The sequence below is a fragment of the Garra rufa genome, chromosome 9, assembly GCF_049309525.1.
Source record: "Garra rufa chromosome 9, GarRuf1.0, whole genome shotgun sequence".
In the NCBI taxonomy this organism is placed as follows: Eukaryota; Metazoa; Chordata; class Actinopteri; order Cypriniformes; family Cyprinidae; genus Garra; species Garra rufa.
The window spans coordinates 44,916,892-44,936,872 of record NC_133369.1 but is presented as its reverse complement, the minus strand read 5'-3'; the positions used below and the strand labels follow the sequence as shown (position 1 = coordinate 44,936,872).

The window sequence follows — 19,981 nt, the reverse complement described above, 5'->3', positions numbered from 1 at the left end:
ATTTTAAGTCAAAGACTGAAAAAAAAAGTAAATAATAGAGTTAAAAGGGTTGTTAATGCTGTTAAAGGTGTTGGTAGTTTTTGTGCCACACCTTAATACCTTCTCAGACATTTAGACATCTATAAAAGGAAGGCGCCAGCTTCCATATCCGCTGAAGAGTATTTCAGATATTGTAAAAATTAACACTCCTGCAAACTCAAGTCAAGTTCAGGCTGTTATAGTTAACGGCGAGCCTCGACAGGTTGTCAGATGAGCAGCTTCTCAAAGTTTATGGTGTGGGTCTGAACACCTCATCTTCATCTTCATTATCTGAGCTATAGGTTTATGTCTTTATGACTTGAGCAGAGCTGTCTCTGTATCTATAAGTCCTTCTCGACTTATACTGAAAGAAATGTAGTGTATAGTTTTCACTCTAAAATTTTTAAAGTGGATAAACTGAATTAGTAACATATCTACATGCTTAAGTTCTAGAAGATGATGCACATGCATGTTCAGCATGAGAAAGTGAAATGATTCTTATGAAGAATTTTCTTTGCATTTCTGGCTGTTGATTTTGCAGCCTCTGGTTATGTATTTTACCGGGGTTGGTTTGGACTCAATACAGTTAATCTCCAGCGTGTGTAGACCTGAGCGGCCCATCCCAGAGCCTCACCCTGCCTTATTGGCAGCACAGACTCTCAGTTAGTCATACTTGCCCAACCACTCAGGTATGTTACAGTGGTTAATCATTAAAGAGGTGTGTGTGTATGTGTGTGTGTGTGTGTGTGTGTGTGTGTGTGTATTGGCATGAGTAGTTTTAGATTGTGATTGTGTAATCCTGTTCCTGTAATGACTCTTTCTACGCACTCATTTAGCGCTCAGTTTTGTGAGGTTACACAACTGGCCACTGTCCTCTTCCTGTTGCGTTATTCTTGAGAGACTGATGATTTAGTGTGTATGTTTGGAGAGGGTGTGGGATTCTAGATGAGGCATGCTGGCGGACACACCTTCCCACTCACTTTCCCTGATTCCACCCCTTCTTCCTGCCTCGGCTCCACCAACATGACAATTTAGCGCTGAGGCGGGGCCAAGCGTATCCCGCAATGCCCTCCAACCTCCATGTCTCACTAGAGTCAGAACGACACAAGAACAGGCCCACGACCTGTACCTAGTGGCATCATTTACAAGAGCTAGAAAAAATGGACCGCAGGGATTAAACCGAAAGAAAGCACAACGGGAACATCGCTGCAACTTTCGATTTGAAGATAAGGAGCTTGTAAAGAACTGTGGTTTTAGTGTGACTTAAAGGAGATGAATACTCAACAGAGACGCAGGGAATATTCGGCTGACAGCCTGGAAAGGGAGAGGGACAGGATCCCTTCTGATGACTTGTACTATCAGGGAATGCTGAAAGCCGTGGAAGGCAGGAAAGGTGATGGAAGAGAAATCTATCTATAGTCTTTTAATCAGTATTTTTGTCATGGCTTCTAGTAAAATTATTGATATATTCTTCGCTAACACTGCATTTAAACTATGCATTTCACTTTCTATAAGTGACTTTGTTAGTGTCTTATTTTAACTTATTCTACTAACCTAGTCTGTTATTACTCAAGTTAGTTGGGATGTCGTTGCAAAGTTACTTATAGTGAGTAGAATGTCTAAAGTGGACTATAGAAATAAAGCGTGACCCATTCATAACACAAGATCAATTTAAGAAGTGAAACTGTGTCAGGTTGAAGCATAAATGGGGCAAAAACAATTTCATTCAAGGATTTATTTAAGATTGAAATACCTTATGCAGAAAAACCTTATGCAAATTACTTCCTAAATTAATTTATCTTATTTTACTGGAAAACTGTTTTTTTATTATTATTATTATTTTATTTTTTATATTAATCTTTTTTTATATGTATATAACTGCTATCTTCTTTAAAGTCAGGTTGTAGGATATCTAGAATTGTTTTATTTATTTATTTATTTATCTTGAGGTGTTGATACTTATTGGTATGGTTCTTGCATTGAAGAATATTTTACCCCTCATCGAATGCAATCTTGTGAGTAAACAGGATTATATTGGAAGATATTAGATATTAAAAGATATTTTACATAATGAGATCTGATATTAGATCTCATTATTTTAAAAACTGCATTTAAGTTCTAATTTTTTTAGTAAAGCGGAAAACATCTCAAAGTGCATCACTAGCTGTATAATGTTTGCAATCTGTCATTGCTTCACCCAGGTGCCTATAATTCACACTATAAAAAGTCTCATACAGAAGCTGTCTCACCTGACCAAGGCCGTTGCCGCAATATTTAAATAGATGACATATATTTGCCAGTGTAAAGATGTGTTAAATAGCACTGAGATGATTGTCCTGTCATCACACCGCTGCATCTGATTGGCTCGTTCAGTATGTCATCAGCAAACAGAGGTGCGCAAACACAGAAAGAGCATTTGACACTATATCTACTGTAGGTATACATATCACTGCATCAATAACATTAGATCAAATTTAATTTTATAGGTCAAAAATAAATTTTCTTATGTGCCTCACACACCTTAGAGGGCAGGAGCTGTGTACTGAATCACAAGGGCGTTGGTTTAAACATTAGTGCTGTAACATTATACATGTGAGAGGATAGTAAACGATGGTCAAAGGTCTGCTGACGACCACCGTAAAGGTACGACAGTATGACTCTTCAAACACTAAAGGGAAGTCTTACATTAATGACTGAGGTCAAGGTTTACTGCCTCCACCCATGATAGTCACTATGGTAATGTTATTTCATAATATGTTCGTCACACTCCACCCATCAGAAGCAGAAGTCCTGCGTGCGCGTCTGTGTGGGCCTGAATCAGCTGTTCCCTCAACACAACAATCACTGGGCGTTTTAAAGAACTCCCGCCGTTGCTTAGCAAAGAGTTTTAATTGTCTGTCGTAATATGCATTGAAGTATCCTGTTGTATTTGGCCAAATAGTTTCAAGTATTGAATGGAGAACATGTGATTCAACAGGAGCATAATTGAATTGATTTTTTGGGGATTTGACTAGATGAGTCAAATTCCACTCCAGAAATGTTTGAGACTTCACCCTTAATAATAAAAGGTACTTTATTGGCATCAATGGTTCCATGAAGAACCTTGGACATCCATGGAACTTTTCAAATGCCTTATAGTGTAAAGTGTTCTTCAAAATGGTTCTTTTAAGAACTGTTCACTGAAATGTTCTTTGGGGAACCAAAAAAACACCCTTTTAGAACCTTTATATTTAAGAGTGAAGCATGATCCATCCTTAAAATTAGAGATGGTGATGGGACGTCCTGTGTACCTGATTCATTGGTTCAGATTTGGTTCGGTGTTCTTCCTAATCATACTTGCAAATAGACTTTGCAGCAGTTTTCTTCATGCATTTACTCCCAGAAAGAGGTGTATTAAAATCTATATCATAGGATCTTGTTTTTCATGCTTTTACATGCTGTTTTGTGTATTTTTAAACACAAATATCTACTTTTTCTCTTTAGAGTAACTTTAAGGTACTTTGAACACTAACTTCACATGTTACAATTAATTAAGTGACCTTAACTACTGTAAACTAACATTTAATACCTTCATTATGGATTTACTATGTAAATGCCTAGTTTTGACATGAAACTCTAGATGGCGCAGGCTGAGGGGTTGTTAACGTAACTGATGATATCACATAGTTATATGACTTGGCACAAGCTGATTGGTTCATGTTGCGTACGCAACCAATGAGCTTGCAGCTTTAAATTCAAATGGCTGGTAGCATTCAATTGGGCATTTTGGAGTTCCTCCGAAACACTTCACCATCCCCAGCTCCACCTGTATAGATCTGATATGGGTTATTGTAAGCTATTTGTGCGGCAGCAGTATGCCTTAAATACTCACAACACAATATCGCCATATTCTATGGCAGTAGCAAGTTCTTGTTCTTAATTGCAGCAGCAGCAGCACTAATCTACATCTACAGCAATAACCAACAGCAGCAGTTATTCTGGAAAATTCCCAGATTTTCTGCTAATGAGTTGTTGTATGGTTAGGTTTAGGAGTAAGGTTAGGGTTACAGTGGTTAGTTTGTGTGGTAAGGGTTGAGTTACGGTTAGGGATCAAGTTAACAGTGTAATGGCATGTTAATTAAGTACAAGTAAATGTAATTGCAATGTACTAACATGCATGTATCAAATGGTACACAGTAGTGTAGCTAAGGTCAACCAACTTTAACCGTAAATGTAAGCATGTTGCTTCAAATTACAGCTTTTCCCTGAAAAACACAGAGCTTTGCCAGTTATCTAGTAAAGATGACGGATTCAAGTGCTGGTAATTTGTATGAGGCAGCAGTGTGGACGGTGAAGGAACATGATTCTGCAGGCTGTAGGTGTGTCTCTGGTGTTCGGTTAGTCATGAGCCATGCACATTTAAGATGAAAGCTTTTCTGCCTTCATGGTGAATTTTCCTAGCCTGAGGCGTCACAGTGCATGGCGTTTTCTTTCCTCCAAACCTGCGCTCCGTCTTTACTTGACAATGGAGCTGTCTAGACATCTCCTGCAGTCATTACGCTCCAGCCTCACCCAGAGATCGGCTTTCTCACATGGGTGTGCCTCCGGGGTTTAATAGTTTGGTAGGGGATGTTTTGTGTATTTGTGTATTTGCGTTCCTACACAAAAAGAAGTGATTTCTCTTCACTTCTCTCTTCAGTTGCATTTCTGAGGATACTTCTGAATAAAGTCAGGTTTGAAACAAACTCACAGTAGTGGTTGCATCAGTGTTGTTGTTTTGGGCCGATTGTAGCATTCAAAGAAACAGATCAATGAGTCGAAAGCATCACTGTCTCTGACAGTGTTTCAGTGTTAGTTTTTAGTGAAATGAACTTGTGAACATGAAACACTGCTGAAGTGTTACATTTTCTTTTTTCCTTGATCTTTTGCAGATGAACGGGACAGAGTGCAGAAGAAGACTTTCACAAAATGGGTGAACAAACACTTAATAAAGGTACATTTATGTTGTTTATTTACAATTTTTCCAAGGAACAATTACAATTGTCTTCTATGTCCTCATCCAATCTTGTTCAAACTGTGATTCTGCTTTTGCAAAATTTGATTACAGCAGAATAAGTAATCATTTTGCTGGAAAAGAGTTATAAAAACTAACAACAGCCTTAATAATGTACAGTAAAAACCAAAACAGTAACACTTTACAATAAGGAACACTTATTCACTATTAACTATGACTTTTCCCTCAATAAATTCCTGCTTATTAATAGTTAGTAAGGTAGTTGTTAAATTTAGATATTGGGTTAGGGATGTAGAATAAGGCATGTGTGCTAAATTAGTATTAATAAATTGCTAAGATTCGAGTAATATGCATGCTAATAAGCAAGGTAATTGAAGACGAATAAGCAGTTTGTAATAAAATAAGAACAAACTATTTAAGTGCAATAAACAGTGAAGAAGAAATAGTTGCACATGGTGTGATAGGTGGTTTTCTATAGTTGAGCTTTGGCTGTGTGCACATAGAAAAGCACTTTAAGAAAGGTTTAAAAACACACAAGCTTTTATTACAGTACGGTACAGCACTGCGGTGTCATATGAGCATAACCATGACAGAGAGATAATAGTTAAATTTCTACCAGTTTATCTTGTCTCCTAGTATATTGCTCACACTTACAGTACCAGTATTAGTTACCAGTTCAATTTTTAACTCACTATGTCACAACACCCAGTTTAGAAACTAGTGTACGCATCTTAAAGTCTCTTCCATTTGTGGAGACATAACAGCTGTTGGGCTAAACATGATTTCTGTTTGTATCCGCCGTGGGATTCTTTTAGTTAAGGACAGATAATTGTAGAGAAGCAGATCATATCCTGTCCACACATGTGATAAATCTACACATAGCTCATTAATCATCCTCTAGTCTGAAATGTCTAGTATTTAGGCAGAAAGAGGGGGCGTGTTGAGAATCCAAACAAAATGAAAATGTAACGCTGGACAAGACTGGAGGTTATTAACGCTCTTACAAATCAATCAAGCATGTTCATCGACCCTAGAGGACTCCTTCAGAACAAAAGAGTTGATTTAAAACAAACCTGCATGACATGAACATCTGGATTCATTTTGCAACTCGCATATCATTTTCGAGGTATAAACACTTGTCAGTCCAGCCAACAGTAGCACATGTGCTGCAGATGTTTGGCTTAACCCTTCATCAGCATTAGATAACAAAGTGATCAGTCTTATTTAAAGCCCTTCACATGTGAGTAAGCAAAAGAGAGGGTAACATTTGTATTTTATTCTGGATTGAACCATGTTAGTTTTTTCCTCATACAACTTTGGTAAAACTTACAGATCAAGCGAACTGTTTTTAGGCAAAATTTGCTAAAATCTGATCTCCTCTGGATAGTAATATTTGTCATTCTGGATTATTGTGTTAAGTAATGCTTTTCCTAATTTATGAGGCAAAGTTTTAGGGTAAAATAATTGTTTTACATATTGTATATTCAGTGTTTGGGGTAATGCAGGGCTCTAGAGTGCGACCTAATTTCTCAATGGTGCGACTAAAAAAAATCAAAGGTTGCACCCGTGCGACCAGCCGTTCGATGGGAAAAAAACGAAACTCCGTCACAAAGTCTCCCTGTTGCGCAACAACAGACACACATTAGACCCATATCGTGGTCTAAACCAATCAGAGATGAAGGACAGATCCCGCGCCCCCTCTGATTGGCCGTGGTCCAGATATTCCTGTACGTGTGTGTACGTTTGAAAATACACGTGATGCAGTCAGGATGTCTCTACATTGTCAAGCGTTTACAATGCCTCCTCCGCAAAAACACGGACTGGATCGCGGACTCAATTCATAAAAACCGAATTTACTATGGCGCGGAATGACACGTAATACGTTGATTTCTGGATTGATAAATCAAAAGTTGATCTGTCACTTAATTCAAATCGCGATATGGACTAGTGTCTATGAAAACTGAAAGGCAAAAAGACAGTTTAAAATGAATCCTGCATGTTCCGTTTCCCTCTATGCATTAATGGTGGAGACGTGTATTTTTTTTTTAACTACACGCGTATAGGCTACTGAAGCACGCGTGACGCTCCCGCTAAATTTTGGCATTTGCATCACACATGAACAGATAAACTCAATCTCCAAACCTACTGTGTCACTTTTACCGTTTCATTTGAGAAAGCATCATATCATAGTGTACACACAGACTTCACGGCAATCTGTCAAAATAAAAGTACGGTTTAACATGAAACAGAACAATATTGGCCATGTATTACTTTTGTACAGTATAATGTAGGTAGGTGTTTATATATTCCTATTTATAAATCATATATATGTTTGCCAAAAATGTTTATTTTTAATTTGATTAAAAATAAATAAATGTTTATGCTTTCATTTGATTAAGAGAAAAATTAAAACAAGAATTAAAAAAAAAAAAAATTGTAGAGCCCTATTGTTCAAAATGTTCAAATAGAGAGTTTTGAACTTATTTTTTCACTGAAATGTTTTCGTTATTACACAAAGTAGGGTAAAGTACTGGGGAAAAAAAATATGCTTCAAATAAATAACTTTATATTGACCAGATTGTTAGTTAATCATTTACAAGTCAATATTGCCTATATGGACAGGGATTAAAAAATAAATAAAATAAAAAAGTAAAAAAAACTTTTGTGCTGGTGCACCTAAGAAAAAAAGTTAGGCGCACCAGTGCAACCAGTGCAAAAAGTTAGTCTAGAGCCCTGTAATGCATTACAAGTAACACATGTTACATACTAATATTACTTTTCCACGTAACTAGTAAAGTAACGCATTCCTTTTTAATTGACAAGAAAATATGTGAGTTACTTTTTCAAATACACAACGCCAGTTACTTTTTCCCCCCATTTATTGATTAAAAGCTCTCTAAAGATGTTATTTTAGTTCTGGAATAAATGTAAACATGCATTATTTCATCTCACTTACCTAAAAACAGATACAGTGTTCCTCAAAATGAATAAAAACTGTGAAATTCAACTCAGAATATGACGCAAACCTGCAATAATATTTATCCTTTATGTATTTAATCCCATTTTATTAACCGATGTCTTTGCTGCCGGCCTTCGATGATCCAATTCATCCATACTAATAAGCAAAAATTACTCAAGAACATTTGTTTTCCTTTTTTTTTTATTGCTAAAGAGTTTACATTTTTTCTTCTGCGGTCTACTGTACAGACGTCAATTTACTTTTCTCTAAGCCTGAGGCTTTTGATGTTAAAAAGCTTTTACGTTATCAAAAAAATAGAACTTTTTATATTAAAAACAAACAAGCAAGCCCTGCCCAGATTTAAAAACTAACGCAAAAATAATGTAACACATTACTTTCCATAAAAAGTAACGTAATTAGTTAGTTTTTTTAGGGAGTAACTCAATATTGTAATGCATTACTTTTAAAAGCAACACTGTGTTTATTAGATTAATTATATACACAAAGTTATAATTTATTATAACATGCTCCATTCTGCAGCAAGTTATAACACACACAGTATAAATCTCATAGTGATTTTATGATGTGCGTCCAGGGCACACCTACAGAAACCTATCATTTTCCTTGGCAGCAAGTGTTCAAATCATTTGTATTTAGCACAAACAAACATTGAGTATGTTTTCACCCTTTATACTATCAAATGTAAGCCCTTATTTTGTAATAATCTACACTGACACATCTACATTTTCTGACTAATTGTTTGAAACTGACCTTGACCAACAATTTCAGATCACAACAACAGTTTGCGCAGTGGTTTGCACTTGTCATCAGCTGTTATCTAGCACTTATTAGGGTTTATTATTGCTTTGTGCTGACTGAGCTGAGTATGTGTGAGGAAAACATGGGTTAACAGTTGAATATATGGAGATAGATGACACAAATGAGACTTATTACAGAGTAATACACCCATACTGTACGTTGGTTAGGTCACTATTGGTGTTTTGCCAATGTGTGAGTCTAACACAGAATGCAATGTTATACATTATAGCAAAGAGTCAGATTGTGATGAAATCCATTGCAATCATAATAGCAATATTTGTCTGAGGTTTTGAGTAACATTTTAATCCATAAACAGCGACCTCTAGTGGCCCAACCTTTGAGTTTCTGCTTGTTTGTGGCTTCAATTCTCTTTGACATTTCACTGTCAGATGGATGAATAGATGTTTTGTGAAAGAAAAGAGGCTGGAGGTTGTATTCAGTCGATTTGAAGTTCAGAAGTAATGCTAATTTGGCTAATCTTCAAGCCTCAGTAGTAAACTCCTCACATACCCAATGCTTACAGCTGCTTTATATTAAGACTTTTAAAATATATAAAATAAAAATGCAATTATATTGCACTTTTTGCAGAAAAAATATTTCATATCTTATTGATATTTGTAAAAATTATTCCCAGTCAGTGTTCCTCAAGTTATAACAATATTTAACTAGATAAAAAAGTTTGTCAAGACAAACTTTAGGTTGGCTTGAGAAAGCCAAGCTTGAACGTTTAAAGCAGATATAAAAGCTTAAAGTTTTGAACTTTATACAGATAGATTAGATGATTAGCATGTTGCTAGCATGATTAGAATGTAGTTAGCATGATTCTAACATTTTTCTAACACGTTTAGTATGTTTCTAGCATGATTAGCAAGTTTCTAGCATGATTAGCAAGTTACTAGCATGTCATTATCAAGTTTCTAGCATGATTAGCAAGCTGCTAGCATGTTTCTAGCATGATTAACAAGTTGTTTGTTACGTTTATAATATGTTTCTATCATGATTAGCAAGTTGCTAGCACGTTTATAATATGTTTCTAGCATGATTAGCTAAGTTGCTAGCATGTTTCTTACATGATTAGCAAGTTACTAGCATGTTTCCAGCATAATTAGGATGCTATTAGCATGTTTCTAGCATGATTACCAAGTTACTAGGATGTCATTAGCATGTTATTAACATTATTAGCAAGTTGCTAGCATGCTAACATGTTTCTAGCATGATTAGCCAGCTTCTAGCATTTTTAGGAAGCTATTAGCATGTTTCTAGCATGATTACCAAGTTACTAGGATGTCATTAACATGTTATTAACATGATTAGCAAGTTGCTAGCATGCTAACATGTTTCTAGCATGATTAGCCAGCTTCTAGCATTTTTAGGAAGCTATTAGCATGTTTCTAGCATGATTACCAAGTTACTAGGATGTCATTGGCATGTTATTAACATGATTCGCAAGTTGCTAGCATACTAACATGTTTCTAGCATGATTAGCCAGTTTCTAGCATTTTTCTAACATGATTAGCAAGCTACTAGCATGATTGTAGTTGCTAGGCAAGGCTAGATAGTTAAATAGATTAGAAATGTTAGATAGAATGTTTAATAAATTAGAAATAGTACATAGAAGGGAAGCTTGATTGAGTCTCAAGGGATTCTGGCAGTTTAGATTTAGAATTTTGTCATTTGGAGTTTGAATAGTGTTGATCAGTTGAACATTCAGTCACTGCAAGTCTATGGGCTATTTATGATTTTTAATCTTCAATTTAATGAAAACTATAAGTCAGATCAGTCTGGGGAGCTGGGCTGAGTTTGGTGCTTCTAGCTTGAAAGCTCTAGAAGGAGTAGTGTTCGGAAATGTAGACGTTAAATATGACGTTAAGTTTCCATAATGGAAAAAAGATTCATTTACTTGTTAACCACTTTGATTTTTCTTTTTCTGTGGAAGTCAAAACAAGTTATTTGGCAGAACATCCAGGCTGTCTTTTATATACAAATCAAGTGCAAATCAGATGAAAACAGCCCATGAAACAACTTTCAGTTAAATATATTTTTTCCGGTCAGTGGAAAAAGATAAATGGCGTCAATGACATCAAAACATGATAAAGCATTCATTCAGTCAGTCATAAACATGAGCATCATTTTTAAAATCCTACATTGTCCTTCATTGTCTTTCACTTCTAAGTTCCATTCATTCTTCTAATCATTGTAACTCAATCATTCATCTCTCTGTGCTCTTCTCTCCTTCTCATCGTCTCTTCCTCTCCTCCAGCACCAGAGAGCTGAGGTAGGTTCATCTGTGAGCGTGTCCCAGCAGGCTTTGCTCTCTCACACGCATGTTCAGTTCTCTGTCCTCCCTGAGGCTCTTCTTCTGCCACAGGAGGAATGCAGAACGATGCTCACAGCTTGAGTTTGAGAAATGGCCCATTGGTTGCCATTAGTTTTAGTCTCATGCACTGAAAAGAATCTTCAGCAAAAAAGCAAAGGAAATGCAAGATGCAGAAAAAAATGCAAAGTGCAGCGCGGCCTCATCACATTTCCTGTGCATGAAACACCATCTGCTCACTCATATACTGTATGTACAGTGACAACTACTTTGTCATTGTATTTAGATTTAAAGAAGCAAAGTTGATTTTAAAATTGTGGAAAGGCTTTGCTGTGTTGCACTATTAGTTAAAGAATTGTTGATCCTAAAATCCTGTCTTCATTCGCTCACCTGTCATGTTCTTTCAAACCCATATGCTGTTATATGCCTTTATTTTTCACTTTATATTTTGGTGACCATGGCTGTCAAACTCAATAAGGACTGACAAAAACAACAAACAAACATTGTAACACTGTTTAATCTTCTATCACATCATTTTAATTTATCATTGAATAAATGTAGATCTTTTCAACTTTTTTTTTAATACTTTTATTTATTATATATTTTTTGATTATAAAGTCTTTCGCAATTTGATTGCCATTATTAAAAATAAATAAATGTAAATTAATAAAAATATATATTTTTTTAAATATTTTATTTCAGCAACATTTCTCAACATCTCAAAAAAAGAAAAAAAAAGTTATGTAGTTAAACCAAAGCTTAAACTAAACTGTTACTTGAAAAAAAATACATGTAAATTAATAAAAAAATATATTTTATTTCAGCTACATTTCTCAACATCTCAATAAATAAATATCTATATAGTTGTATGGTTAAACCAACGATAATACAAAACTGTTACTTGAATTAAAACAAATGTAAATTCATTTTCAAAAATATTATTTAATTTTAGCTACATTTCTCAACATCTCAAAATTTATATATATATATATATATATATATATATATATATATATATATATATATATATATATATATATATATATATATAGTTAAACTAAAACTAAAACTTAACTTTTACTTGAAATAAAATACATTTATTTTAATAAAAAAAGCTACATTTCTCAACATTTCTCATTTTATTTAATTAAAAAATACAATTTAAAAAGAAAATAGAAACAAATAAAAATAAATTACCCAGCCTTTAATTTAATTTAAAGCAGGAAACATAAATATAAAACCCAGTTTGATATTTACAATTATAACAAAACCTGCAAAATATTTCATTTATGCTAAAATAACACTGATTAAAATGCATTGACAGGAGGGTGAATAAATGATCACAGAACTGTCTCGTTTCTGTGAACTGTACCTTTAAGGATTTTAAGCGAGATGCAGAGTGCTGAGTGTTTTACATTGGTGCATGTTGTTGGCTGTATCTGCATGATAACTACCTGAAGAAACACATTCTGTCTGTCATCCACAGAATAGCTGTATGTTTTTATTACTGAAGCAGAGATTTTACACAATGATGTTTTATATACCAGCTATGCAATGACTGACTTGACTTGATTTAGAAAAGAAAGAAAAAGCCTCAGAATTTAATTTAAACTCTGTCACTCAATAAATCATATATTACAGATCTTTTCTGACGTGAGGCAGGTGAGCCGCTCTTGTGCCTGCAGCTATACATTGCCCGATCCTGTACTCGCTGCAGCAAAATGCAAATGAATCACTTTGAGTTCAGTGTTTTTTTTCCCCTTGTAACCACCAACATACATACAGTACTTGTGTTTTGAAGTCTTAACTTTTTCAGATACCCCAAAATTGTATTTTGGTCAAAGTCATGTATTAGTTTCTACTTTTATTTAAGCACAAAATTAGACGTTAGAAATGTCTAAGCTTCTGTTTTTATGGATTTACACAGCCAAGCTCTAAAAACCATCATAAAAATTTTGGAAATTTTGGAAAAAGTTTGGAAATTTTGGAAGAAATATATATGCAACTGCAGGATTGTAGGATTGTGGCATGTCAGTTGTGATTTTGGAGATTGGCATCGCCATTCACTTTCCTTGAATGGAAAAATCTGTAGAAGCTCAGCCTTTCTGTCTAACATCTCATTTTGAGTTGAAATGAGGATAAAACACACAAAATGACCGGAACTGAAAATTATACTCTTAAAACTGAAGATGCATTACGATGCCATAGACGATCCTTTTTTATCTAAACGGTTCAATAAAGAAGCTTTAACATCTGAAGAAGCTTCCTGTTTCACAAAAGGTTCTTTGTGGTGAAAGAAGGTTCTTCAGATTATAAAAAGGTAAGAAAGAGATGGCTCTTTAAAGAACCTTTGACTGAATGGTTCTTTGTGGAGCCTAAAATGGTTCTTCTATGGCATCGCTGTGGAGAACCTTTTAAAGCACCTTTATTTTTATGAGTGTAGAGGTGTTTTAGTCTAATATAGTGCAAATTGGCCAACTAAATCATGCAATTACTTGTCAACAAAAGTTCATAACAACATTCATAACAATCTGTTTTGTAATTGATTTTTTTTTTTTTAGCACAATTTGGTTATTTAATTTATGCAATGCTAAAAAAAAACAGCAAAACAACAAAATAACAAAAAAAAAGTGTTCAGTTTTCAGCTTTGGCCAAGAATTTTCCTTTTGGTCCATCCCTATTATTAATTAAGATATTTGCCTAATATTTCACCTACCTGACTGAAAATGATAATCTTGCCCTGGAAATCCTGGTTTAGTTTGGCCAACCACAAACACCTTTTGTTCCTCAGACAGTTTTATGCACTCTTCTCCTTGATTTTGTCAGTCTATAGCACTTCAAATGTTTTTCCCGGTCTGACCGATTAGAACAGCCCAAAACATGACAACAATTGACCATTTTCAGCAGCAATAATCAGCAAAATATGAGAGTTTTATTCAGTTCAGTGGCATTGTTTATGTTCAGTTCCACCAATATGGCCGATTGATGACAAGTCATGAAAACACACAATGTTTCCGGCAGTCAGCATTGTGATTTAAGAATGAAATCTTTAGAATTGGCCCCAGGGTAGGCTTTGCAATCACATAATCTAGATTGTTTTCTGCATTATGAATTATGGAGTGGCAAAATAAGTCCTTCTGTGAAAACATTTGACTCTTAATATGTCAAAAAAATTCATCAAGAATTTTGAAACTGACTTCATCCAGTGTTTAGATTTTTGTACTAGAAGTTAACGCATATTTCATTAAATAATGACTCATTGGCATATTAAAAACCTAACATTTTAGAAAACGTGTAATACGAAAAATGTTTGCAATTATCAATGTAATCAATCAGCTGGTTAAGTAAGGTCATAACTATTAGTAAATTTTTTTACCCTATTCACTGCAGTGAAAACACTCTAGAGCACTCTATAGAAAGAAAACTATATATTTTTTTTTACAGTTTTTTGGGGAATAAAATGTATAAAATCAAGCAAATTATATATGAACAAATCTCTCTGTAAAAACCTTCAGGATATAGACAGGAATAAAAATGTCAAGTTTGGTGTGCGTAAGTGCTACTGAAGTGGAGATTTATGGCTCAGTGTAGGAGAAGCATTTTTTTCTGAACAAACGGCCTTAAAAAATATGGATTGTAATCGAAATCTATTCAAACAAATAGATAAAGTGCTACAAAAGAAACACTTAACAGTGTCGTTTGGATGTTTTATTTCCACTAGTCTGAAAAAAACATTTTATGAAACACCAAAAAGCCCCAAATTCCAAATTTGACAGGTGCATGATAAAACAGTGTTTTTGCCTGCAGTTACGAATCTCATAAATTGATCTTTGTTTTTGTTTTTTTCCAGACTCAGCGTCATGTGAATGACCTGTACGAAGATCTCCGAGATGGACATAACCTGATCTCCCTTCTTGAGGTCCTCTCCGGGGAGACACTGGTGAGTGTAACCGAACTTCCTCCTCCACTATTGCAGCTAAAAAACCAGTCAAGAGAAGACCCATCTCTAATCCCATCCAACCTCTCCACCTCCAACCTTGCCCTCAGCCTTCAAACAAATCCAAAGTCCTGACCTGAACACCCCGCTATATTAATGGGTGATGCCTTGGAATAAGTCTTTCGAAAAGTTCGAAAAGCACGTTTTGTTGAATCACACCCTAAACACTGGGTTCAGATATTCCAGGCAAATTCTTGACATCATCCCATCAATCTGCTTAATTTCTTGGCTGTGGCTAAGACTTTAACATCACTCTTCGGCTTTTCTTTGACTCCTTCTCTGCCTTTCATTTCACCTTCCCTGACCTTTTGACCCTGACCCACCATCTCTTTGCTGACCTTTGCCCTTTGACTTCTGTCTGCTCTCTTTGCACCTTCTCTTGCTGGGTCAAGCCGAGGGAGCGGGACGTTGTGCGGAGCGTGCGGTTGGTGAGTGATGCAGATGCTTCATTGGCATGGGTCACTCACTGTGGCTGGCCTGCGCATGGTGTCACGTCCGCCAGTCTTGCTGTAGTCTTGCTTTCATTTGTTATTGGAGTTACTTCAATGTAGGGGTGTGCGATATCTATTGCCGGTTTTAACAGTGTTCGATTTGACATTATCAAGTGTTTTGCAAAAATCATTCAAAACACCTTAAGAGGAAGGTGTAAGAGTACAGGCATTATGTGTCTACACTAGTGCTACATGATTCGGTCTATTAAAATACATTTAGAATGAACACAAATTCAAGACATGGGGGCAGAAAATGTATGAATTTATTTTACTTCAAATAGTTAATTAATTTAAAGGATTTACAGATAATTTACTCACCCGCTTGTCGTCCAAGATGTTCATGTCTTTCTTTCTTCAGTCATGAAGAAATAGTTTTTTGAGGAAAACATTTCAGGATTTCTCTCCATATAGTGGACTTCTATGGTGCCCCCAAATTTAAACTTCCAAAATGTAGTTTAAATGTAGCTTCAAAGGGCTCTAAACAATCCCAGCTGAGGAAGAAGGGTCTTATCTAGTGAAATGATCAGTTATTAAAAAAATAAAACTCAGTTTTTTTTTTTTAATCATTCCTCAAATGACCTCAAATGCTTGTCTTGTCAAGCTGTGCCTAAACAAATTTTTTTCCGGTTTAAGACAGTTAGGGTATGTCGGAAAAATCCCATCTCATTTTCTCCCTCAACTTCAAAACCGCTGTTTTACCTTTTTTTTGTAAAGTGTGTTTGATCTTCTTTGCATGTTTACTTTGCAAACAAAGGGTCGGTACTTTTGCAACAATGTAGGATGATTTTGAAATGATTTTTGAAGAGGGAGAAAATGAGATACAGTTGTAGTTTCTCGACAAACCCTAACAGTATTGAACCAGAGATGCACAGACTATGCATGCACATCACAAAGAAAGGCAAAATAAGCATTTGAGGTTAAAAATTATTTAAATTGTCATTTTAAAAAAAATAACAGATCGTTTCACTAGATTAGAGCATCATTTAGAGCCCTTTGAAGCTACATTTAGACTACTTTTAAACTCTGGGGCACCATTGAAGTCTACTATATGGAGAAAAATCCTGAAATGTTTTCCTCAAAAAAAAAAAAAACTAATTTCTTTAGGACTGAAGAAAGGAAGGCATGAAAATCTTGGATGACAAGGGGTTGAGTACATTATCTGTAAATTTTTGTTCTGGAAGTGAACGACTCCTTTAAGAGATACCATGTTGGCTGTTTTTGCTCTGTTTCGCCAACAAAAATCATTCCAAACACAGCCACAGTACTGTTTTGCTTCTTTAATTTAATTGCTTTGGTTTAATTGCAAAGAATCACTTATTAACAGTGACTTGCTGCCACCTACTGGTGGTTTTAATTTCACATTCAAAGTATCTTTTCAATTTTTAAATCATTTCAAGTATCAATATTTAAAATGTTATGTTTAATATATCAATACATTATTTATGCATTTTTAGATGCATTCATTACCTGCATTAAACAGTGTGTAAATACATCTAAATGCCACTTCAAATGCATTTTCTGTGTTTTCCTAATACTAATTTGATGGCTAACAGCCAAATCTGTCTTGTTATTCTAATTCACTGATTAAATGTAAGAATCGGATTTAAAAGATAATGCACACTTTTACAAAAATGGCTTTTTAAAGGTTAAAACATCAATAAAAGTTAAAAAAATCTGTTTGGAAAACATTAATTTCTATCAGTGTGAACTGCACACCGAATATAAAAATAAATGAAGGAGTCAGCTGTCCACTTTAGTCCTTGAGATACCATTATAATAAAACACTCAGCAAAATATGGTCTAATTAACATCATCGATAAAATCCCAGAAAATATTATTTTTTGTCAATATCGCACACCCCTACTTCAACACTATGTTTCAATGCTGTCTCAGCTGATTAAGATTACAGGGTGATTATTCAACAGGTTTGTAGCTAAATGTTGAAATTCTCCATTAAAAATTCAAGATCTGTTTGCAGAAAAACATTGCTGTCTAAAGCATGTTTTTTCTTCTGATTTACTTCTGACTTTTATTATAAAAGATAACTATTAGGAATAGCATTACAGTAGCTGTTTCATTTCCTCTTATAGAACAGATTGGAAACTGAATATTGAAAAACTAAGATTTCTAAATAAGATAAGATTTAAAAGATTTAAGCTGTAAGTTAAGTCTGTTGAGCAAAAATCATCAATGTCTTAATAAAGCATGTTTGGCTTCTAATTTGAGGGACTTTTATTGTGTTTATTGACTGTTATGAATAATATTAGAGTAGTTCTGTTTAATTTCCTCTTGATCAGTTCCTCTTGCGCATGACTGATGCTGTTTCTCTTTATGAAATCATCTGAACCTCGTCATAGTTTGGGTGTGTGACTGATAAAGCGAATGAATTATATCTAAGTGACAGCCAAATAAATCCATGTTTATTTTGAAGGAAAATATGCCTAAGTGCAGAACAATACGTTTGTGCAAGACATGCTTTTTAAGTTAAAGTTGTTCAGGTCATAAAATGATGTTTGCAAACTCTTGAAGTGTTTTTGCCAAGTCAAATATCTGAAGTTGCTTCCTATAATACAGCAAGTCTGTAGTTTTTTAGCATTCATCCACAATTTTATACCACATTACATGCCTAAAGCCACAAAACCATCACTTCTGTCAAATAAGCTTAAAGACCCCATGAAACGACTTGATGTGCATTTTTATGTGTTCATTTATTTATTTTGCATAAAGGAACAGGAAGTTGGGGCGTGGCATATCAAAGTAGGTGTTATGTCAGGGACGTGCAAATTCAGATAAATGCAGATTTACTTTTTCTGTCACCTTTTATACAGACGCCCTCAATGCTAACAGACTTGGACTAAAGACCACAAAACTCATCGTTTTGATTTCATGGGGTCTTTGATGTCTTTGCTTAGTAGTCATAAATGTTGTAGCTTCACTACAAGGTCCTCCTTTTTATTTCATTTAGACCTTACAAAGAAGCTTCTCGGGGCACTCGAGGATACGCCTCAGCTTCACCCTTTCTGTCAACAATCGTATGAGTCTTATTCACCCTCTGTCTGTCTCCACAGCCTCGTGAGAGAGGACGCATGCGATTCCACAAACTGCAGAATGTGCAGATAGCACTGGATTTCCTCAGACACCGGCAGGTACGAGAACAACCCAATTTACAAACCAAATTAAAAGGATAGTTTGCTCAAAAATGAGAGTTGTACTTATTGTCCTTATTCAGCCTCATTTGTTTACAATTTCGTTCATCCATGGATTACCAAAGGAGACATTTAGCAGATTGTCCAAGCTGCTCCCTTCCTTAAAGTGAAAGATATTTGAAATCATATTCTGGTCCCAGCAAAGCTGCCCTTCAAAGTATTCTAAAATGCATTTGCATCATCAGTTGTGGTAACAATTCACTTTCATCGTGTGGAAAAGAGCAGCATGGATATTTTGCTTTAAATGACTCCTTAAAGTGATTAATGAGCACTTTTTGGGTAGATAGTATTTAAATGTTATTTAATTTGAGTCTGATATGGAATGCTGCAGTGGTGTAATATAATGAAGTAATAATACTTTGTTACAGTACTTAAGTATTTTTTGGTAGTATCTGTACTTGAGTTTTTATTTTTCAGCCTACTTTTACTCCACTACATTTCCTAATTAAAATGTATACTTTTACTCTGATACATATTCGTTACTTACTACAAAATAGAAGTCAGATCTCAGTCAGAATTGCGAGATGTAAAAACACAACTGTGAGAAAAAGTTTTTTTTCTTAATTTTGTGAATTAATGAAAAAAGTTATCTCACAAAACCTATATAGTGTTTGCTCACAAAAATATTGCCTTTCCCTCAAAAACATTTTGCATTTGCATTGAAATTTAGTTTTCTTTCTTTCACCTCTTTATTTTCATCACAAAAGGTTTTGTGAGCAAATGCAAAGTTTATAAACTCATAATTCTGACTTTTTATCTCGCAAATGTGTGTTTGCATCTCGCAATTCTTTTCAGGAAATTCTGTCTTTTTCCTCTTTTTCTGTCTTTTGTTCTCTGAATTGGGTGATATAAACTTGCAATTGCGAGAAATAAAGTCAGAATTGTGAGATATAAACTCAAAATTCTGACTTTTTTTCTCAAAAATTAACTAAAAACAAATTTTCCTCACAAATGCGAGTTTGTATCTCGCAAAACTGACTTTTTTCCTCCCAAAGCAAGTTTGTATCTCACAATTCTGACTTTTTTCTCAGAACAGTTGTGAGAAATAAAGTCAGAATTGCAATATAAACTCATAATTCAGATTTTTTTTTCAGAAATAAATAATATAAAATCGCAATTGCGAAAAAAATGCATTTATTTGTACTTTTACTTTCAATACTTAAGTACATTTAAGATTAAAAAAA

General features: G+C 34.7%; 1 protein-coding gene across 1 annotated transcript in view; it reads left to right on the top strand.

Annotated features, from left to right (window-relative positions):
• The first annotated feature begins 1,228 nt into the window (after window positions 1-1,228).
• LOC141342078 (plectin-like) overlaps window positions 1,229-19,981 on the top strand; it is a 72,249-nt gene continuing 53,496 nt past the window's right edge. Inside the window, exons 1-4 of the mRNA XM_073846461.1 lie at window positions 1,229-1,411; window positions 4,929-4,990; window positions 14,954-15,043; window positions 18,660-18,737. Of these exons, the coding sequence (XP_073702562.1) occupies window positions 1,291-1,411; window positions 4,929-4,990; window positions 14,954-15,043; window positions 18,660-18,737 (351 nt within the window). The 5' untranslated portion in view covers window positions 1,229-1,290. The remainder of the gene's footprint in view (window positions 1,412-4,928; window positions 4,991-14,953; window positions 15,044-18,659; window positions 18,738-19,981) is intronic.